A 24,185-nucleotide genomic window follows, 5' to 3' on the forward strand; every position below is an offset into this window, starting at 1 on the left:
AATTTCAGTTTACAATAATCAGAATTTTTTTTTAAGTAAAATCTTACAAAAAAAAGTTTTAGCTAACAAAAGTTTATTTATTGATCAATATGTATTTCCCATAAATAAAGCATAGCAAGTTGAGCAAATGTGCTAAAATATTGGATACAGCTGACATTGGTTAAGATGATTTGTAATTAAAAATGGTTCATTTCTGTTAACTCAACAGTAATAATGTTATAAATACTGTTAAAAGACAAAACCATTTCAAGGAAGAGTAAAATACAAATATTTGATACATAGAACAAATTTTTTCTGTCCATTCACACATTTATGCCAGTTAAGATACTCAACCCATCTTTGATTTAGGTTCAAGGATCAATGATTTTGGTCCTGCTGGTCTAATTTTACTCTGATTTCCTGGAAACATTGATTTGTTTTAGTGTGATCCACTCGCTGATCTCTTATAGAGATTATAAGGTGCGATAAGTCATTATATAGATCAATGACTGCTGCAAACTTTACTTTGCACAGTAAAAACACTGAAACCACAGAAAGAATAAAACGCTTTTTAGTATTTCATCTATTGCTTGTACAAAAATTGTATCATGCAAGTAATCACAAACAGGCAAATAATACAGATCTCTGAAACAATAACAGTTTCTCTCTTAACACAGAGTTACATCAAATTGTCCAATTATTTCCCATCAGCATCCTGCTGTCCTCCTTTCTTTTTCTTCTTGTTTTGTTGCGGCTGTGTTTTGGCTTTCTTTGTGGCCGGCTGATTTTGTCTCTCTTCTCCTTCGCCTCCCTGCGGTTTCCTCTTGTTTTTCTTCTTGTTCTTCTTCTCTCCTCCTGATGCTCCTTCTGTGGAGGCTGCGGTCTCTTTTCCCTCCAGGACGGTGGGCTTCTTACGGTTCTTGCGTTTCTTCGTCTCAGGAAGGAACCCTTTCTTCTTCTTCTTCTTTGTTGTTTCTTCTGTCTGCTCTGCCTCAACAACTTTCTTCACCTTTTCAATCTTTGGCTTTCTAAAATAAAGCAAAGAAAGAGAGACATTAAAGACATGTTCAATATCAGTTCAATTGGCTGGAAATTGTTTAATGCTTGAAAAGAAAAATATTTCATTATGTAATAAAAAATACTTTTATGTAATACTTTATGCTTTAAAGATACTTAATGTATTTTACTTTTGTCTATTTTTATTTGCAACAATGGACACGAGCCAAAAGATGATTATTCATTAGCAACCAAATAAAACATATCTAATATAAGCTACTGTTGGAAAAATTTAGGAAATTAATGTTTATTCAGCAAGGATGCACTAAATTGATTAAATCTTAAATATTACTAAATATTATTGCAATGTTACAACAGATTTTGCCGTTTTGTTGAACTTTGTATTTATCAAAGAATCCTGAAAAAATACAGTAAATCACATGTTCTACAAAAATATTAAGCAGCACAAATTTCTCAGCAATGTTTCTTGAGCAGCAAATCAGCATAGAATGATTTCTGAAGGATCATGTGATACTGAAGACTGGAGTAATGATGCTAATAAACTACATATAAAAATATATTAAAATTGAATTAACTTTTCCTCAAATTTCTGAATTGTAGTTAAGCATACACATATAAAATGACAACAAAAACAGATTTAAATAATGGGACTCACAGGATGCAAAATAACTTCATGACGCTCCAGTATGTGTCCTCCAGCTGTCCTGGTTTCTGCAGGCTTCCTTCTGCGTTCATGGACTTGAGAACTTTCTGAAGGGGCTCCAGATTAACCGACATCTTCTGCTTAGAAACAAACAACATGTTTTTTTTAATACTCATACTTGAGAATACAGAAGCAGAAGGTTTAATAAAACATTGATTCATTACCTGATTGTGAATGGATCTGACAAGATGCTGACAGAGCTCTAGCGCCTTGACTATCTTCTCACGAACCATTTTATTCTTACACTGTACATCTTCAAAACTCTGGAAGGGGATACATTTTAGTATAGATATCATGTATTACACACACACACAGTCTATATATAATTAGTTTAAATAACTAATTTTACATTATAAGAAAATTACTAATATTTAAAAAAAGCTACTGATGTTTCAACAGCGCTGATCATTAAATTAAGAAAAGTCTACCTTGGCGAGTTGGTCCACAACTTTCTGATGCAGCTCAGTTTCCTGGGCATCAGACATCAGGTTCTTCACGTCTTTAGACTGCAGGGACCTGAGCACCATGAGACATGCCTGACCCTGAAACAACCGGACAAAAAAAAAAAAAAAAAAAAAACACACACACACAGTGCATTATAATTCAAGTATACAGTAACTGATTATACATCCAAATATTCATGAGCTGCTCCAGTACACTAGAACAAGAACACAGATGGATCAGCTTCATTTACCTGCTGATGTTCCCTCACTCCGGCAGTGATGTTCTCCACAGCCGTGTCCAACAGGTTCACACACAACACCTTCAAACACAACACAAACCCATCAGTTACGGCACATTAAATGATTCCATGAGATAGAGACAACATTTTTACATTTTCAAGAAAACTTCAGTGTTTTTCAGTGCATGTCAGGACATTTATTTGATGTTTAATTAATGTTACCAATACCTTTCCCAGTACTAATATAATTCCCAATAATAATAGTGATGTTGGCCATTGAGCCATCTACCTTCATACAGAGTTGAACGATAATCTAAACAAAATTAATATGGCAAAATGGCATAGTGTAATTACCCAATCCTAAAAGCTGTGATTTATTTAAGTGAGTCTGGGTTGCTTATTACGTGCATTATGAAAAACAAAATAAGGACATTACCTAATAAATATTAGTATTGTAATTATTAAATATTAGTGTTATTAAATACAATTCATTTTAACATTAAAACTGTATTATTACAACAGTAATATCAATTTGTAAAAATATTATGAAATAATAATAATTTAATTATCATTATTATTTTGTAGTCATCTTAATACTCGTTCTCAGTTTGTTTACCTGGGTACTAATAGATCTCAGACTGGGCCTTTATGTGTACGTGTACCTCAGGGGTCAGTTTTAGGACCTGTTCTATTTAGTATTTAGGTTAAGTGGACGATACCCAGATTTAGATTAGCACTCAGCCTGTTTCCACTTCTTCCTTTTTAACTCTTTCTGCCTGTTTGCCAGAAATGAAGGCATCCAACAACTTTGTAAAAAAAATTTTTTTTTCTAAAACTGAAATTTTATTAATTGTCACTACATCTAATGTTTATAAGTTCAGTAATTTTAAACTTTCAGTTAAAAATACTGCTCAGATGCATAATCACTACATCACGACTCGTAACTATCGACTTTTTGCAATTCTCTCTTTGGGGGTTTACCAGCAAGGTCTGTTAAGAAACCACGATATATTCAGAACTCAGCAGTGCGGAGTTCAGCCCTACAGACAAGCACAACAAACCTGTATAACTTAAAGTACTTTAGATTGCAATTGCCATCAGAAAAATTAGATAAATTAGACCCCCCCCCCCCAATTCAATATAGTACTGATATTATTCAATACTGAAGTTGTTTTGACTCACAGGGAATCTGCTGAAGAGGTCGATGAACATGGCTCCAGTGAGAGGGCTTTTCCTCTTCGTCAAGAAAGATGTCAACGCATTTCTGAAGCAAGTCGTGACCCTCTCAACATCCACTTTACCCATAAGCCTTAGCTGTGATCAACAGACAAGTTACTTTATTGACCTCAGTGCTTAGAGATTAACAACAGTGTGTCTATTAAAGATGGTAGTTTACCTCTGCCGGTGTTGATGCGTTTGCCGAGTCCTGTTCACTCACAACGCCTCTCAACACTTTCAGCACATAGAGAGCAGCACTACAAAACAATAATAATGTGATTTAAAGAAACAAACACACCAAAATTATAATTAATTATTAATTATAATATAATTATATAGTTTGTCTTTTATTCTTGCAACACAGGATTAATAAGCATCATTAAATCCTCACCTGAAGTAGTACAGAGACACAGATGAGTCTGTCAGTTTCTGGGCTCGACTAATCAGACGCTCAAGCATTTCATGAAGCTCCGCCTCTCGTCCTTCGGTTTCCCTGCAGTAATACTTCGCACGACAGAGTCGATTCCTGCCAATCAGAGACCGAGCGACAAACTATGAGAATTAAATGCGATAAACAATAGCTCAAATTTGCAGCATGCTTTCTGTGAGCTGAATCTCAGCTGCAGCGTTTGTTATATTAAGTAGGGATGTATTGATTCATTCAACTCACAATTTGATTCACGGTTTCATAACAAAATGAGATTTAAGACAAATTATAAATTAAATGTGTCCTTTTATTATTGCTTGGACAAATTCAGCACATTTCTTTGTGCAATTGAAATATAACACTAAAATAACAGCACTAGCATACTATTGCTCTTTTGTTGATTTTGATTGCTTCTATTGTCCTCATTTGTATGTGACTTTGGATAAAAGCGTCTGCTAAATTACAAAATTGAAATATAAATAACAAAACTTAATTGAAATTTTAAAACAAACCCCAAATCAAATAAGTAACACAATAAAATAAATCTCTTCATACAAACAAAATAAGGCTTTGTCTGTGCTCTTTCCATTTAAAGTGAGAGGAAACCCCTGCATTTTATTGATTATCCAAACAAAGATGCTGCACAAATGCAACATAAGCAGTTTTTAATCTAAATAAGATCATATTTCGAAATCTGAAGCAAAAACAGAATGGCTTGACTTCAGTTTTGTGAAACTATACATAAAAAATATCTGCATGAAACAGAAATAGCAGATGAGCTGAATGAGATGCAGATTCACTCTCTGCCAGCAGGTGGCGATTAAAGTGTTTCCTTGGTTTCTGCTGTAAACAAAGCAGAGCAGCACTTGAAATTGAAATGCTTTATATGGAGGCAAGGGAAAAAAAATCATACTTAAAAACTTTTTTTTTTTTTTTTTAAACCATCTAAACTTTTCTAAAGTTCCTAAAGACACACCTTCTCATTCAAAGATTTTTCTTTATTTTCATGACTATGAAAATTGTAGAGTCACACTGAAGGCATCAAGGGCTATTTGAACAAGAAGGAGAGTGATGGGGTTCTGCGCCAGATGACCTGGCCTCCACAGTCACCGGACCTGAACCCAATCCAGATGGTTTAGGAGTGAGCTGGACCGCAGACAGAAGGCAAAAGGGTGAACAAGTGCTAAGCATCTCTCGGGGAACTCCTTCAAGACTGTTGGAAGACCATTTCAGGTGACTACCTCTTGAAGCTCATCAAGAGAATGCCAAGAGTGTGCAAAGCAGTAATCAAAGCAAAAGGTGGCTACTTTGAAGAACCTACAATATGACATATTTTCAGTTGTTTCACACTTTTTTGTTATGTATATAATTCCATATATAATTCCACATGTGTTAATTCATAGTTTTGATGCCTTCAGTGTGACTCTACAATTTTCATAGTTATGAAAATAAAGAAAACTCTTTGAATGAGGTGTGTCCAAACTTTTGGTCTGTACTGTACATTCATATCAACTATCCCTAACTGAATTGCGATCTGTTTAGCCTTGAATCGTCAGATATTTAAATAGATATTTAAATAGTGTATTTTATAAAAAATAAAACGGATAAAGACAAAAAAAAATGTAGTATTAAATTATTAAAAATGAAACTGATGAGCTATACTAAAATATTAAATGATATACAAGCTAATTAGAAATCTCAATGCATACTTTAAAATTATACAAATAACACTAAAATAGCCCTGCTCACCTGAAGATGTCTGCAGCCTTGCGCAGGAAGTCCTGCTCCTGTTGGCTGGTTTCGGAGCTCATCCCGTTCTCGATCACACCGAGCAGCGGTTCCACCATCCCAAGAACAAGAGCACTGCTCCCCTGTTTGCTCAAGAACATCTCCACCATGTCCAGTACCTGACAACAACACACCAAATGACTCAAATCAGCCTCTGAGAGCAAAACCTGCCTGTTTATTTCCAAAATCCATTAGTCACTAATCAGTTTTTAGGAAGCCCTGAATACTAAGGCAGGTTTCAGATTCACCTATCCGCAATCTGACATGTTTACAGATTATGTAAATGTTGGACAATTTTTAACAAATATACTGCTCAAAAAACACTCAACAAAACTTTGCAAGATGAATTGCAACAAAGTCATCCGTGTGACTGTAATATGGCTGTAGTTTGCAGTCTGTAGTACTGTGCAAATGGTCAAAAAGCACTCCATGTATTTAGAAGGAATAATTAAAATATATACCAACAAGATTTTAAAATAGTATAATAATATATAATAAAATAGTCTAAAAATAACTAGTTTCCTAGAAGAGTAACCTGCCTAATTTGTATAGCACCATCACTTATATTAATGTTCAAATATAAAAATATTAAATACATATACACACACAAACACACACACTGGAAGTTCTACTTCATTTGATACTTTACAACGAAATAAATATAGTTTTATGTTATCAAATAATTTGTTCTATGTGAACAACTACAACTAACTTAAAACATACATCTCTTCAAAACTTACAGATAATATTAGATAAAAATAAATGAGAAACAGTCCCATACTTTAATCTTGAAGTCCCGAACGAGGACCTTTTCTTTGCGGAGTCTGTCCTTCTCGTCTTTTTTGGCCTGGATCTTTTTCTTCTGCTCCAGAAAGAGAGAAGCCAGGCTTCCGTCCAGCTTCATCATGGCCGCATCATCCAGTTCCTCTTCATCACTGCCATCCTCTTCAGTGGCCTAAACAAGAACAACAGAACATCAGCTACTTTGTGTTATCAGAGTTTTCTGGAAGTAAGTCTCAAATGATCCTGCACATTCTAGGTTACACTTGTTTATGTAGCGAAAATTCATTTCTTCGTTCATACCAGAGCATTCTGACCCTGCAGAACCTTCATCAAATCCAAACGGAAGTTCTGATCCACCTCTTTTCTTTCCTCCATGGCTTCATCCTCATCATCAGAGGAGGAGGAGGAATCAGAACCCTCTTCATCCTGGTCAAATTAAAAAAGATAGAAGGGAAATATTAGAAATTTACAGATTTATAGGCAAAATTATTCAGTTTGCTGGTATAAATATGACGGTCAGTCTTACCTCCTCCTCATCATCCTCCTCTTCATCATCTTGCTTGTCCTCCTCTTTATGTTTTCTCTTTTTCTCTTTCTCATCAGTCACCATCACGCCGCTTTCATCCTCATCCTTGTAGGGGTCTAGAACCTAAAAATCAATCGAAACAGATCCTGGTTACCTTCTTAATATATTGTTGGAGTCTTATACTACACAAATAATCAAATGAATAAAGTTCACATCATGTAGCTACTTTCTCTGATTTAATCACACCTGTGTGGACTAAAAAAAAAAGCAGATTTAATAAATAATATCTCAGCCTGACATCCACTATCTAGTCAAATCCTGATCAAATAAAACCCTCGCTCTACATTATTTCCTCTAGAATATTCAGTTTGGCTCTGAAAAATGTCACATCACGGAATCGATATATTAGCATATATATATATATAAGCATGAACGAAGTTTAAGTTAAAGAACTAATACAAATAAATATAAATTAATGCTTAACAGAAATGTATTAAAATACACATTCACTAAAACAAAACTAAAAACTAAAAATGTAAGTATAAGCCAATTCAAAATATTATTATAATAGTATGTAAATAATACTTAAATAGCACTGTTAATTAGTCAGCAGTCTCTTACGTTCAGGATGGAGCTGAGCGCCTCTTGGGTGAGGTGAGGACAGATCCGGCTAAACACAGCTTTACACACACTGCGAACCAGACGACTGGGCTGAGACAGGAGCGACAGCAGGATCTCAACAACCACCTCCACCCAGTGCGGCTCCTCACAGCTGTCGCCATCTGGAACACAAACACACACACACACCCCATCAGTGCATCATCTAGCAGGAATTACACACTACAAATTAAAAAAAAAAAACATTCATTCCATTTAACTGCACTGAACTGCTCCAACTTACTCGCTTTCTTCTTTTTAGATTTCTTAGCCTGCGCTTTCTCCACGCAGGTCCTCAGATCATTCAACAGCTCCAAACTTTCATCTGGAGCCTGAAGCGAGGAAAGAATAACTTGAACATTTATGTTAAGCTCACAAAATAAAAGTCTTCAGCACTTTCTGAAATTATTTCAATCACATTTTATGTGGAATAGGAATGTTAAGCACATTAGTTTTTCTTGTACTTTTTTTTCCCCAACAACCATTCTCAAACAGCAAAATGAACAGGCATTAAAAAGAAGTCCTACCCATGATGAACAAATAAAATAATTCAAATACTTCAAGCTGGACCTCACCAATTTATATGATTTTAAAATAAATTAATAATTATTTATAATATTAACAAGTAGTTTATCCTCATGCATTTGGTAGATCATGCTTTTATCCAAAGCAACTTGCATTGCAATCAAAGTACACATTTTATTGGTTCATGCATTCCCTATGAATCCAACCCATGATAACCCTGGTGTTTCTAGCATCTGCTCTACTCTAAGAGCTTCAGGAACGCTTAACTGATAATAGTTACGAAGATCTGGTAATTCATTTGATTATTTCTGCTTTTTGAAAAAAAATAAAATCACAAACAATCAAACCTTGAACATCTGAATCCCAACGAGGAGGAAGAGGTGCTGAAATGCCGTGTGTTCAGGTGAAGAAGACTTCTTTGCTTTTTTCCTCAAGGCCTCCACTGATTCCAGCATACTGAACACACACAGCACTAAATCACTAAAAAGAGCATTTGCGTGCAGTCCTAACCTCACCTTTCTTATTTACATTTAAAAGGTCATAATGTGGAAAACAGTAGTGTTTGTCACCTGTCCCAGCCCTGCCTCTGCTCTGGACTCAGGGTCTGAACGCTCTGGACGTGTTTGCTCTGGTTGAGCAGCGTGGTGGCGTACTGGACCACGCAGTAGATCCACATGCTTCCATCAGCTTTCACTCCCAGAATCCTCCTGGAGTTCAGCCTCTCCGCCTCAGGAGAATCTCCAAGCGCAGCCATCGAGTTCAGGCCCTGCAGAAGACTGGAGGAGATCAAGCATATTCTTCATTTAACTATTAATGACTTTTCATTGAATAACTTCAAATAAAATAAAATCCTTTATGACAGATTTAATTTTCAAAATGTGACTGATAAATTGAACTGACCCGTAGAAGGCTGAAGAGATAGTGGCTCGTGTCTGTTGATCGATGGGCACTGAGAGAGCCTGCACCGTCTCAGGGATTTCTGGAGTGGGTTTCTTCACATCAAAGAAAGCGTGGAAGAAAATAAACCTACAGAAGAAAGATAAAGCATCACTGGAGTGCCACAGACAGAGTCACGTAGAGAGCATCAGTGAGATCTAAAGATGAGTTACCTAGCCATTTTCATGACAAGTCCCTCCTCTTTCTTAATCTGATGGTTTTCCACGATGAAAGAGAGACGTGGAACGATCCATTTACGAAACCTGACAACACAGCTGTCACTCCTACAGCAAGAAATAAATCAGAATAAATATGATATTGCCATGAGATGGAAAACGCCTGCACATTTGTCATTTGTATAAATTATTAATTACTAAACAATCTTGTTAATCTTGTCATATAATTGAATGAAAGCTTACTATTTATTTAAAAAATATATTTTATATAAATTCTGTTATTTTTGTATTTATTGTATTGATCTACATTGGTTTGATATGAAAAAAATATTCTTTACAACATTAATTTATATATTATTGCTACTACAACTATGTCTGATAATTATTCATGTATAAATGAATATAGAAATATTATTATTGTATTTATAGTGTGTATATATATATATATATATATATATATACACAGACACACACACACACACATATATATAAGTTTTATATATAAAATAATAGTATATTATAAAATAATAGTATTAACAGTATATGTATATATTTTAATTCTTATAATTATTTTGAATGCTACTACTAATATAGTTAATTATTAACTGATAAGTAAATATATAAATCTTATGATTACCTTTATTAGTGTACTGTATATAATAAGTATTTATACAATAATACTAATATACATTTATACAGCCATGATGTTTTCATAATTACTTTACCATCATATGGCTTTACTCAAGCGAAAAGTTGAACACTTTTTTTAAAACCTCTATTCTGATGAATGATTTTCAAACAGTAAAATCTTGTAAAATCCAGTGTGAACTCACTCTACTTCAGTCTCCTGGTTTCCTTTCTGTCTGCGAGTGCTGAAGTCCAGGCATTTCTCCAGCTGGGGCTTGCAGAAGGCCTCCATCAGCCACTCCACGTACTTCTGCAGCGCACACAGATCCATGTGCTCCAGAACCTTCCAGGAGGACGGGACCACGGGGTAGCCCTGGTTAGTGAGCTGAGTGAAGCTGAGCGCCACGGCGAGCTGTTTGTCAGCGTCTGCGCAGCCCTGCATGAACTCACTCACGTACTTCTCCATTTCTGGAGCGAACTTGAATCGGTATGCCAGCTGACGGAAGACATGCACAATAAACATACAATATTATGGCACAGGCTACATTCAGAATGCAATACTAGTACTATATGCACATGTTTAAATGTTAAACAGTGTGCAACACCAATGTAATTTACCTCACTACTTTTAATTCTAGTGAGCTGTAATTTCCTGCAGAATTAAATGGTGTAAATTAAACGAGAAACACACATCACATAAAGACAGACCTGTGCGGACAGCATGTGTTGACCGTAGTATCTCATCACATCACCGGACAGCACAAACTCAAGCTGAGGGACGGACAGCAGCGGCAGAGATGCTCCCAACAACCGGAAACCTAAATAACTGATCACAAACACAAAAAAAGCATGTGTTTTGGTCATCATAGTCCAACTGCTATTGAAACTATTCTTGTTCACATGATTCCATTTGAACTTACATTTTTTTCTCAAGACAAAAAATAAAATAAAAATGCAATTAAATCAAATTAAATAAAAATTGAATAATGTCCTTTTAACATTTTAACAAAATATGTTTTCTATTATAAAATACATATAAAAAACTTAGACTTAAAAAATGTATTAAATAAAATACATTTTAATAATGTAATATATATTTGAAAAAAATAAAATTAAAGTAAAACTAATTAACGAATAAAAAATAATCAAATGCAGTGAAGTACTAACCAGGTACCTATATCTGGCTGAATACTAGATGGATAAATAGGCAGGTTAAAGGGTTACTCCACCCCAAAATGACAATTTAGTCATTAATCACTTACCCCCTGTCGTTCCAAACCCCTAAAAGCATTGTTCATCTTCGGAACACAATTTAAGAGATTTTGGATGAAAACTGGGAGGCCTGTGACTGTGCCATAGACTGCCAAGTAATATACACTGCCAAGGTCCAGAAAGGTATGAAAAGATCATCAGAATATTCCATCTGTGGTTCAACCGTAATATTATAAAGCGATGACAATACTTTTTGTATGCAAATAAAACAAAAATAACGACTTTTCTTTTCTCAACAGTGCAAGTTACTTGGCAGCCAATGGGACAGTCTCAAGCCTCCAGGTTTTCATCCAAAATATCTTAAATTGTGTTCCAAAGATGAAGTGGTGGAGTATCCCTTTAAGGTTTGGCTACATGTTAAACTCACTGTGTGGGCCCAGGCATCTCTGACATCATGCCTTTGATAATGGCTTCATTCCAGAACATCTCGAAGCTGTCCTCCCGCAGAGAGACCTGTAACAAGTCAAACGCGACTGGGGGCAGAATGTTGTCCTTCTTCACAGAGCGAGCGGCCGTCTTTAAAACCTCCACCAGTCTGGGAGTACACATCAAAGAGTTAATAAAACAATGAAGCACACAAAATAATTTTTTCATTTTATTTACAAAGTTTATATTTACATGTATAATTTATAAATCAATTTAAAATTGACAATAAATTTGACAAAATAAGTAACTTAAAAAATCTGAAATAGATACAATTTTAAAATTAAACAATTATTTTAGCATATATAAGAATGTCTGGAAACAAAGACAAAAGATGCAGAGTAAGAAAGCAGACAAGGGAGTCGGACACACTCACTTTGGCATGTTCTCTTTAGTAATGACTGCTGTGGCTCCTAACAGTTTCTTGAGTTTTTTGGGTTTGAGCACAGAGGGGAACTTCTGCATGGCCACCAGGAGGAGCTCGAGCTGCTCGGGAGTGTTGAGGGCAGAGGTCAGGTCTGACTGCAGGGCGCTCAGGAGCAACTCTTCAAACACCTCCTTCGGCGTCTATACAACAAAACACAGTGCAAATTAAACATGATAGAAACGAGAGATCAACACAAAGTAGAGTTCATCTGAATCCTACACTCCATTAGTCCATGTCACATGATCCTTCAGAAACCATGCTTATATGCTGTTTCGCTTATCAAGAAACATTTCTTCTTTTCTTTCTTATATCATGTTATACAATCGTATTATTATACAGTGTTGATATATTTTATGGAAACAACAATAGACTACCCATTCAAAGGATCCTGGGAAAATGTTCAACATTTCCAATAAGATGATCCATTCATAAAAAAAATTAATTGAAAAGAAAACAGAATAATATATGAAGGATCATGTGACACTAAATACATTCAAATAGAAAACAGCTATTTTAAATTGTAATAATATTTCACAATATTACTTTTTTTACCTCAATTAAGGTCAAATAAATGTTGAGCATAAGACTAAAAACATTAAAATATTTTAATTATTCCAGACTTTTTACTGGTAGTGTACATTCATTCATGTAATATAATAAATATAATATAATAGTAGTTATTATTACAACTCCATTACTATATACTAGTGTTATCAAATGATTAATCGCGTTCAAAATAAAAGTTTTTGTTTACATTGTGTGTGTACGGTGTATATTTATTTTATTATTATTATTATGCATTAAATACATACTCATACAGTATATATTTTGAAAATATTTACATGTATATATTTATATAATTTATATTACACATAAATCTATTTAATATACAAATTAGTGCTATCAAATGATTAATTGCATCCAAAACAAAGTTTGTATTTACATAATGTAGGTGTGTGTACTGTGTATATTTATTATGTATGCATGTACATATTTATATTAAATATTTTTTATATCTAAAAAGCATATTTTTCTTAAATATTACCTGCATGCATGTGTATGTATATATCCATAAATATAAACAGTACACACAAAAATATTTTGTAAAAAAAAAACTTATATTTTGGATGCGATTAATCGCGATTAATCATTTGACAGCACTAATACAAATATAACATTTCTTAAACATATACATGCATTTGTGTGTATTTATATAAACATAATTAATTACCGTATTTTCAGGACTATAAGTCGCACTTTTTTCATAGTTTGGCTGGTCCTGCGACTTACAGTCAGGTGCGACTTATTTATCAAAATTGATTTGACATGAACAAAGAGAAAACATTCACGTCTACAGCCGCCAGAGGGCGCTATATGCTGCTCAGTGCTCCTGTAGCCAAAAAACATTGTATTAGTCAAAATTATTGGTTTTTCTTTTATGCCAAAATAATCTTTAGGATATTGAGTAAAGATCATGTTCCATGAAGATATTATGTCAACTTCTTACTGTTACTATATCAAAACTTAATTTTTGATTAGTAATATGTATAGCTAAGAATTTCATTTGGAATTTTATTTTGGGTGCGATCAATCGTGATTAATCGTTTAGCAGCACTCATAAGCCCCTTTCACACTGCGATTCCAGAAAAGAAATGTGTCCCCACAAGTGTTCCCGGGTCGCTAGATTTTGCCCCTTTCACACTGCCAGTGATTACCCGGAACATGTGCGTGCGTTCACACACAACCCGTAAAGACACGTGACATCAGGATGTGACGTGTAAGGTACGAGTCGAAAACGCTGGGCACACCCCGATCAATCCCGGGACGTGTTTGCGTTCACACAGAAGGCGAACCAGCAATTTTCCGGGTCCAACGTGCAGTGTGAAAAGGGGCTATATACACATGTTATTTTTATACATAGTATTTGTAATGCTATTCGAGCAGCTCTTCAGACGTCTCTTTTAGAGATCGACCGATATGGGTTTTTCTATAGCCGATGCCGATGCCGATGTTTAGAGGTCAGGGTCAGCCGATGGCCGATATGTGCTGCCGATTTGTTAGGGCCGATATCTTGACGTTTTCCCCTTCATTTGCATGCAAAAATGTCACACTAATAATAAGTGGATGCACAACATTTCTAAACTTATCATCATTTATTGAGCACTGACTTGAACCATCTCTCGAATCTTAATTTTGTGCACTGCATGGTATTAAAATAAAAAAATGTATCCAAAGTTAACCCAACAAAATCAATAAACTGACCAAGTATTAAATATATAAAACAGGTAATATATATATATATATATATATATATATATATATATATATATATATATATATATATATATATATATATATTATATATTTACATAAAAGTTTTAGAGCATTTATCAAGTAGAATTTTTCAAGTTTGTTGGAACATAAATGTAAACTTAAATATACATTTAAATAAATACAATTTTAAAAATAAAAATCTGAAAAATATAAAAAAAATAAATATATAAAAAATAAATAACAGTAGTGCTGCAAACACACTAGCAACCAGCAACATTTGTGTTTGGTATAAATGACACAGAACATCTAAAGTGCATTCTAATTTCAAACTTACATCGCAGTCTGTTCATTATTAAAATAAAGTATAGTCAACCAAACATTTAAAAGGTTACACTGGTCAGTTTAAATAGACCGTAGTATACCAGAGGATCTTTATAGTCTAGTTTACATTAAATAAATAAAAAATATTATAGTTTAACATTTAGATACATTGCGAATGTGGAAACATTTGGATATGTGCAGAACGAGACGTGAGCAATAACCTCCAAATACATCTAGCCAAACCCGCGCTCGCTCGTCCTCGTATGGATCGGATCATTTTTCGGATCAGCAAAAAAAAAAAAAAAAGGCCAAGACAAATAAACATACGTTTTGTCTTTTTTTATTAACATTAAAATATTAAATTAAAATATATGAAATCAACTTAAAGTGCACATAATATCTTCTTTTTAACATAATAGCCCGACTTCTCATCTTCCAGTGTGCTGTGAGTTATCATCACAGAGCTCTCCGTCCCCCTGGACGTCCACCCTTCTGTCGTGAGCGCAACAGAGGATGCTCGGGATAGTTCATCCACAACTGTTTTCTTCTCCTGTTCATACAGATCTGACACAATATTTTCACTCTAACCTCTGTCCTCATCATTATATCTGACAGGGAATACAAAATGAACCGGCCGTTCAAGCTCCTCCGTTCCTCCGCTCGCCATGACCACTGAGTGTGGACTAAACATGCGCAACTTTTTTTTTTCATAAATCAATCCGCGGGTCAGGTGTGTGCCGAACCGAAGATATTGATCCAAACGGATCACGGATCAATGATGATCCGTTGCACCACTACTATAGTGTGTCATTTGAAAACATTTTAAAATACAACAACGAGCACCACGAAAGCATTAAAAGAGGCGCATGCAGCGGTCTCCTTGACGGGAAACAGTCAACAAAGTAAAATGATCTCCAACGTATGGCGCGCTCTCTTCATTTTATCAAATGATCATAATCACATCTATTCATTTTACAGTCCTGCTACTAGCATTTTATTCAGACTAAAACCCCTTTAATTCGGATGAGAAAGCTTTTTTTCCAAGTGGCTTTTGCACATAATAATAATACCGCTGCAGACGCATTTTGCAGCATTAAAGTAATTAATTGATCATTAATTTAAACAGCGATCGATCATGGAAATTATCGAATATTGACATCCCTAAATACAAATGAGTTGGATGGAAAACTGGTTATTGTCTGCATCAAACCATGCTTCCGAACAAATGTGATTAACCGTTCTGGGCAGCTCCGAGACAGCTGTCTCTCCAAGCGCGGTGCTGTCTGTGAGCGGGGCGGAGTAACGTCAGAGACAGTTTACTTTGGTAACGTCACGCTGCAGTGTTTGTTAGAGCTGTCAACTTCTCCACCCCATTTACAGAGTGAAATTCTCTGACTACCTTTATCTTCCAGGACTGCTGTTGAATCTTCCAAAAGTTTTGGCTTGGGGTGCTTCACATGCTGCTGCAGCAGCACTTTCCACCGGACCAATAACACGGGGCTGTCCGCCGACGTGCCTGACTTTAAATCGGCGCTACTAAACACGGATATCGGCCGGCCGATATATCGGTCGACCTCTAGTCTCTTTCAATGTCTATAAAACAAAATGAAAACAGGATTAATACATTAGTAATCACCTCTGACAGGATGTCGACCATGGTTTTTCTGGGCAGGTCTCTCAGGTGTTCTCTGTACTGGGACAGACTCTGGAGGAGCTTCACACACTCTAACATGACCTGCGGCTCCTGACAAACAACATGCAGAGAAAGATCATCAGCACAAATCAGAGTTGATCTAAATCCCAAATAATATGCAGGATAATTAGTGCTTCCAAAATCTATTTCCAGCTATTTTTGCCCGCATAAAAGCAAGAACACAACACTGGGAATCTGATTCTCTTACCTTCTGCAGACGTGTGGACTGAGACAGGGCGAGCACCCCGAAGAAATTCCCAAACGCTGCATTTCTGATTAATTTCTGTCAAAAGAATTAAAGCATCACATGAAAAACCTACGAGTCTGATTATGAAATGATGATTAGGATAATAACCTATTAAAAATGAAATCCTCACCTTTTTGGCTCTCTGGAGGTTGTGCTTTTCTTTGATGCTGTCTAGTGTGGATTTCAGTGAGATCTCCTCAAATACACTCAGCAGCTTCATTACAGAAACAAATATTAATCAAACATATCTAATAACTGCTACAGAAAGATGTGAAGATACAGCTTGTCTGGTTATAAATACCTGAGCGAGCGCAACACTGTATCCTGACCGAGCATCATCTCTTGTGTGAGAAAGACCGTCCACTAGCCTCTTCAGTGAATACTTCAACTCATCCGGCTAAATGAAAAACACAAACATACAGTAAGCAAACATTCATTTCTGACATGAATCTGAATCCACTGACTATCAAACAAGGTCACACCATTCATGCTTGCTTCTTCAATTAGCATCATGCACTGGAAATCAGTTGCTATGGTGGTCTTTCTCTTAGGTAAAGGCAAATTAATTGAAAATGTGACTTCTACAATTCGATACAGTTCATAGGAAAAATACATGATAGATTTGAGCTATTTATTGTATATATATGTTAGCAAAACATAATTAATTACCCTGTTAACTGTCACTCACAGGACATAGACTTGAAAGCCTACATTTTTATAATTCATGACTGAAAACATTTTGTAACATGATTTTGATGTACCATTTTTACGGTAATGCAATTTTAGAATTTAAAATGTGTTTCAAAGGATGAATTTTGAGATTTTATGTTTTCAAGTGATATATAATTTCTTACGATTTCTAAAGTGTGATATAGAAAAAGGCAAAAAAGAAGACTTATCTCCTGTTACTTATGATGTAGGTTTTTGAGGTGCACTCTTGCCATAAATTAATCTATTACTTTTCCTACATAATTTTTTACAAAAAAGTAATAGTCTTAGACCTTTCCAACGATGTATAGTTTTTCATGTTAAGATTAGGATTTTTTTTTATTGTAATATAGTGAAGTAAACGTAGGCGGCCCACCGAGGGGCAGTTAACAGGTTTTAAGTTGTTCAAACTTTAAATTTGAACTTTTTTTTCCTCTCATCCTATGGACAGAAAAGTACAGAAGTACAGAAACAGCTCCATTCATCCCACGTGTGTAAATTAATAACTAATGCCGAATAGAGCACTTTTCAGATAATGACAGCTTATTACATCGGGTGATAAAACAGCAATAATAACTATAAGAACCAACTCCGGCCAAGAATATTAATCAACAGTAATAAGCCAGTAATAAACAGACCAGAGCTGACTCTCATACCTTCTCGCTCTGCTTCAAGTGTTCAATCAAGTCCTCGATCGCTTTGAGGCGGATTTCTCGCTCGGGCTTCGCGATGTCCCAGAAGTAATCTAGGAACTGTCGGTTTTGTTTGAGGATGCCTTTAGCATCGGTGACTTTGGGTCTCACGGTGCTGTCCTCGATCTCTCCCATGTTTGTCTGCATCACCGCATCCATGAGAGTGTGGCGCACACGTGGGGAAACCACGAGGACGTTTTCTTCCAGGGCAACTTCCGCGCTGTGATTTCACAATAAAAGTCTCAAACGATACACTGGGGCAAGTTCAAACTCAAACCGGTGTGCACCGTTTTGCTACTGTTTCTGGTTTTACCTACATGTTTCCTGGAAACGGTGTGCATGCAAGCAAGGGGGTTTGAGATACGTTTTCTCTTGTTTGGTGGGTGTGTCAAACATGTCAGCCCAATCAGCAGCAACATGTGCTATTATTAAAGAGACAGCTAACACAATGTAAATAAAATAAATGCACAAAAGCAAGGATGTTGTTTGCACATTTATTTACTATAAAGAAAAAAATAATTAAAATAATAAGTGCACAAGTATAGATCTGGAACTTCTTTAAGTCTGTCTAAATATCTATTGCAATGTCTTCTGGTCCATATCCTTTCCTTAGGAAGGTGTGCTTAATATAGATTTAGTGTAACAAAAAAATACTATACATATTTCAATATTTTGCTATTGTATTGTGGAGTGTCACTTTCATAAAGTTTTCTATACTCCTCTGATTATATAAAAGTAAACAATACAATAACAGCACAACACATCACAATAATTAGGAACCACAGTTTCCACAGAATCTCTTCACTTGATTGGGATTTTTTATTCTAGACTGCAGGGCAGTGGCTGTAACATCGAGCCTGTTTTGCAGCATTAAACACATATTTATACCGATCATATCAGTCTCCGAGAATTTTACGAAAAGAACACAAACAATTGCCTTATCAGCTGCCATACTCTCTTGCGTCATCAGAACAGGGTGTTCAACACACCACCGTTTCCGTAAAAAAAAAAACGTTTTGCACCCCGCAGTTTTTGTCGGAGCTGAACGCACGCAGCCCTGAACTGAACACGTTTTATGAAGTTCCTTTCAAGAGATTACGCTGGGCTCCCGTATTAAATGGACTTTTACTGGTTATTTTATCATTTACTAGGGTGTTTATTGTTTATATATCTCGTGGATATATCATATATTTACAGGTAAGTGGTATAAATATAAGACAGATTGTCCTGAACAGTTCCTAATCGAGGTGTACTGGTTTATTTTTTTTTAATGTCAAAATAGAACAAATTGTGGGGAAAAACAGGTTTAAGCATGTCAGCTACTTTGGTTGTCTACTAGACTGAAATGGTGTTAGAACTGTAGTCATTTCTTGGTTGATAATCATGTTTGGCGTTTCTGTCATTTTGTCAAACGATATAAACAAAGGAAAGTGAAAGTACATGAATCTGCATGACAGAGAACAAACCTACTACACTTAGAGGCTAAAATCTACATATAAATGTCGAAAGACAATATTATACATGATATTATACTTAGCAAATTAAATTATACTTGGCTATACATCATCTATATCAATGTTTATTTCATGGAAGTACATGTTTGTGGGATTCATTTTCTTGACTTCTTTCCCCACAAAAGATGAAATAATATTAATATAGCTAGGCTACCTATTGATTACAAACATAAATGGATATGATTCTAAAAAAAAAAAAAAACTTATTATATAAAATGTATTTAACAATATATTGTTTAAACCCAAGTGACCAAAAATTATTACAAGAAGCAAATAGGCTTAACAGGTTGATTAATATCAATTCATTGATCATAATTTATACTGTACATTTTTTTTTATCTTGTAAAGACTTTGAAGAAGGGAAGAGCAATGGCAGAATCGTCACCAACATCACCAGAAAGAAGAGAAACCAGGGGAGAAAGTCTAAGTGATCCATGTAAGTCAGTAAAAAGACATTTGTTTTAATTATTTTGTAATGAATAGGCATAGGCACAATTTATATTGGTCTACATAACTGTGTCCAAGATTAGCCTAGTAGTGTAGGTGATTTATCTTCATCATTTCTCTTTCTAGTCAGGTCATCCTCCCGTGGTCGACTGACTGAGGAGCTTCAGTGCTATATATGTCTGGATGTCTTCACTGATCCAGTCAGCACTCCATGTGGACACAACTTCTGCAAGACCTGTCTGAATAAGTGCTGGGACAACAGCCAGACCTGCAGCTGTCCTTACTGTAAAGAAACATTCAGCCAAAGACCTGATCTCAAGATTAACACCACACTCAGAGAGGTTATAGATCACTATAAGAAGAAAACGCCTAATAAAAACGCTGAAGTTTTGTGTGACATCTGTGAGGAAAGAAAGCTGAAAGCCCTAAAGTCATGTGTGGTGTGTCAGAGCTCTTACTGTGAAACTCATCTGGAGCGTCATTTGAGAGTGGCAGGTTTAAAGAAACACAAACTAATTGATCCTGTCAGTAATTTAGAAGACACTATATGTCAGACACACGAGAGACCTCTGGAGCTGTTCTGTAGAGATGATCAGACATGTTTGTGTATGATGTGTGCTCTGTCAGATCACAAGAACCACAACACTGTTCCTCTAGAAGAGGAGAGTGCAGAGAAGAAGGTAGAAGTTACTAATAAACTGCTTTTTAGACTACAAAATATAATGACAATTATATCTAATAAAAAGAGAGTTCATTATGAAAACATATTTTTTTCTTAGAAGACAGTAAATCTCTGTTATGGTAAATGTTTCCGTGTCTGTAGACTCAACTGATGAAGACACAGAAAGACATGCAGCAGATGATCCAAGAGAGAATTGAGAAGATTCAAGACATCAGACACTCAGCAGAATTTAGAAAGGTGAGTTTAAAATAATCGAATTAAACTTATTTTAACATTTATTATACATAATTGAGTTCAGGTCCTCACAGAGAGTTACAATGACTCTTTCTGCAGGTTACATTATTGTACCAATACGCGGTGACAAGTGACTGTCTTCTTTAGTGAGTCAATGCTTTTGATACATTCGCTCAACCAGTTTGTTCAAAAACACTGATTCATTCAGAAATGAATCTGTACTACGAATCTGCTTTGTTTCAGACAAATTCTTGGTCAGAGCAATTACAAAGTAAATGGTAAAAGTTATTAAGTGGAGTGATAAAAAAAAAGCTACACTGAAATATGAGTAATATAACATTAACTGAATTATCAAACACCACTAATCATTTGCTGACTGACTGATTGAGCAGAGAAACACGGAGATGGAGAAAGCAGCCCGTGTTGAGTTCTTCACTGATCTGATCCGCTCCATTGAGAGATGTCAGACTGAACAGCTGGAGATGATGGAGGAGCAGCAGAAAGCAGCAGAGAAACAGGAGAAAGAGCTCATAGAAGAGCTGGAGCTGGAGATCTCTGAGCTAAAGATGAGAAACACTGAACTGGAGCAGCTCTCACACACTGAAGATCCCCTCCACCTTCTACGGGTCAGTCAACATCTCTCTGATCAATAATGATGCAGTATATGACACTCACTGCTCACGCTAAAAGATTTCTCATCCCTCCTGCTGTAGATGTTCTCATCTCTCTGCAGCCCTACAAACAGCAGGAACTGGCCTGAGATCAGCATGAAGACTGATGTGAGTCTGGAGACTCTGAGGAGAGCTCTGGCTCAACTGCAGTACACTCTAGATGAGAAACTCACTAAAACTGGTAGATCAATGTCAGAATACTGTTCACCATACAGCCATATACTTTTATAATCTTCTAATATCAGTAATGAAGAATGAGTCTCAGAGATCTTCTGATGTTTTGTTGTTGTGTGTCTCTACAGAGCTGCAGAGGATGCAGCAGTATGCAGGTACAGTGAGCTGTCACACTACACTCAATTACATTCAGTATACCTCATTACTGCACTACAATCTGATTATAACTATTAATATTAAGAACAACATCATCACAGGATTTATTGTGTATTTGTGTTTTCTCAGTGGATGTGACTCTGGATCCTGATACGGCTCATCCTGAACTCATCTTGTCTGATGATAGACAACAAGTGAGATTTGGAGATGTTAGTCAGGACGTCCCAAACCATCCAGAAAGATTTGATTCATGTGTCTGTGTCCTGGGAAAGGAGGGATTCTCTTCAGGGAGATTTTATTTTGAGGTGCAGGTGAAGGAAATTACTGAATGGGATTTAGGAGTGGCCAGAGAATCCATTAACAGGAAGGGAGAGATCACACTGAGTCCCAGTGATGGATACTGGACTGTGGTTCTGAGGAATGATGATGAATATAAAGCCTTAGATGATCCCTCTGTCTCTCTGTCTCTGAGAGTGAAGCCACAGCGGGTTGGTGTGTTTGTGGATTATGGGGAGGGTCTGGTCTCCTTTTATGATGTGGAGTCCAGCTCTCATATCTACTCTTTCACTGGTCAGTCTTTCACTGACAAACTCTATCCATTTCTCGGCCCAACATTAAACAATGAAGGTGAAAACTCAGCCCCACTGATCATCACACCTGTCAATTACTATAAATAAATGTACAATACTAAAATTAAATACTAGATGAAAATAATGCTTTAAATATTTTGGTGTTTCTACGCAAAGTATGTGAATATATTGTTATCAAGTATGCAAAAATTTTAAATGTAAATAATTAGCATAAGTAAATTAATGCTAACAGCAGTCATTGAGGAGGAATGGCGTGCTCTACTGGAGATTTCTGTTAATTACTGCTTCTTGTCTATGCTTGTATTATTGCCAGACTAAAATGTAGAGAGAATTGCGATTGATTCTTAAATTTAAGTTTATGAATCAGGTACTTTAAAGTATAATTTAACTTCGCTTAGTTATGTCATGTCACTTCAATGACTTGCACATATGAAATAAATGAAATCCACTGGAGTGGCCAGAGAACATCAGAGAAGATGGAGAGAGGCAAATGTTCCTAAAATAAATTTAGTTAGTTAAAGGTGAAACAATGTCATTGGATCAAAGTGACACTATGTTGATTCTACATCCCTGCTATGGAATTCAATGGTTACTGATCTGTTTGTTTACCAACATTCTAATAAAACTGTGGAACTGGAAACTTTTGTTATAAAATGTAATTCTTTATAATTCTTTTTATTCTAATTTATATAAATAAATAATGAAAAGATCACCTCAGGTTCATATATTTAAGACAAAGTTGTTCTTGTGTATTAATAATACATTGTTATCCATTTTTATTTAATATAACCCATACACATAGTATTTAGGGGTCAAGCACCAGAGATGTAAAGGTACTACGGAACTAGTAGCAATTTTGTGGGCCCTTGGGTGGGTGGAGGGACAAAGACCTGGGAGAAATGTTTTCTGTTCAGATTCCACTGCAGCACTAATGGCAATTAAGGGCAGGAAGAGTGACGCCAGACCAGATTTAATCATTGAAATTCTGATTGCACTAAATCGGGTGATAAAAGTGGCAAATATAGTGTGTTTATGTGGGAGCCAGCACATGTAGGGATTCAGTGGAACGAAGAGGCTGATGAGATGGCAATAAAGCTACACATAAGAGTGAAGTTGATTTGAAAGTAATGTATGGAAGAGTTGAGTGCAAGAGTATTATACAGCAAAAAATAAAGCAAATATGGCAGAAAGATTGGAAGAAGGAACTAAAGGCAGACATTATTTTTTAATTCAGCGTACATTAATGAACACATCTGTAACTAGGGATGCACGATCATGATTTTTCATGGCTGATTCCGATACCGATTTTTTTTTACAAGCAAACTGGCCGATTCCGATACCGATTTCCGATTGTTTTTAAATCTTTAAGCAACAAACAAGAAAGAAGGAAAGTGTGCATAAACAAGATGTTTATTTGGTATTTAATAGGCCAAACTGGCTTTTGGCTATTGAAAACAATAACCGTAACCATCTGAAATTAATGGCAGTAACTGCACAGTAATACAAACATAGATGGTAAAAACATCAGCAATTAGCTTTTGTTTTTGAATTGGGTTGAAACTACATAGAACTGGCCTTAAATGAAAAGATTAACTGTAACCATGTGAAATTAAAGG

General features: G+C 35.6%; 2 protein-coding genes across 2 annotated transcripts; one reads left to right on the forward strand and one right to left on the reverse strand.

Moving 5' to 3' along the window:
• Positions 1–534: 534 nt before the first annotated feature.
• Positions 535–18,423, reverse strand: LOC132140650 (myb-binding protein 1A-like protein). The gene is made up of 27 exons (XM_059549501.1): positions 18,066–18,423; positions 17,003–17,098; positions 16,832–16,915; positions 16,663–16,737; positions 16,398–16,505; positions 12,116–12,306; positions 11,684–11,851; positions 10,753–10,870; positions 10,251–10,540; positions 9,415–9,525; positions 9,206–9,331; positions 8,875–9,081; positions 8,653–8,761; positions 8,025–8,112; positions 7,745–7,905; positions 7,112–7,246; positions 6,898–7,023; positions 6,596–6,769; positions 5,776–5,933; positions 3,991–4,125; positions 3,778–3,856; positions 3,564–3,695; positions 2,394–2,462; positions 2,128–2,241; positions 1,864–1,962; positions 1,652–1,776; positions 535–1,007 (listed from the first exon to the last, which is right to left on the reverse strand). The coding sequence occupies exons 1-27, from the start codon at positions 18,258–18,260 to the stop codon at positions 677–679; spliced, it is 3,804 nt and encodes a 1,267-aa protein (XP_059405484.1). The 5' UTR covers positions 18,261–18,423; the 3' UTR covers positions 535–676.
• Positions 18,424–18,904: 481 nt separating this feature from the next.
• Positions 18,905–23,099, forward strand: LOC132140649 (E3 ubiquitin-protein ligase TRIM39-like). Its single transcript, XM_059549500.1, has 8 exons — positions 18,905–19,298; positions 19,964–20,051; positions 20,189–20,742; positions 20,886–20,981; positions 21,371–21,604; positions 21,692–21,830; positions 21,952–21,978; positions 22,109–23,099. The coding sequence occupies exons 2-8, from the start codon at positions 19,985–19,987 to the stop codon at positions 22,654–22,656; spliced, it is 1,665 nt and encodes a 554-aa protein (XP_059405483.1). The 5' UTR covers positions 18,905–19,298; positions 19,964–19,984; the 3' UTR covers positions 22,657–23,099.
• Positions 23,100–24,185: the final 1,086 nt, after the last annotated feature.

Source organism: Carassius carassius, chromosome 5 (genome assembly GCF_963082965.1).
Source record: "Carassius carassius chromosome 5, fCarCar2.1, whole genome shotgun sequence".
Taxonomy (NCBI): domain Eukaryota; kingdom Metazoa; phylum Chordata; class Actinopteri; order Cypriniformes; family Cyprinidae; genus Carassius; species Carassius carassius.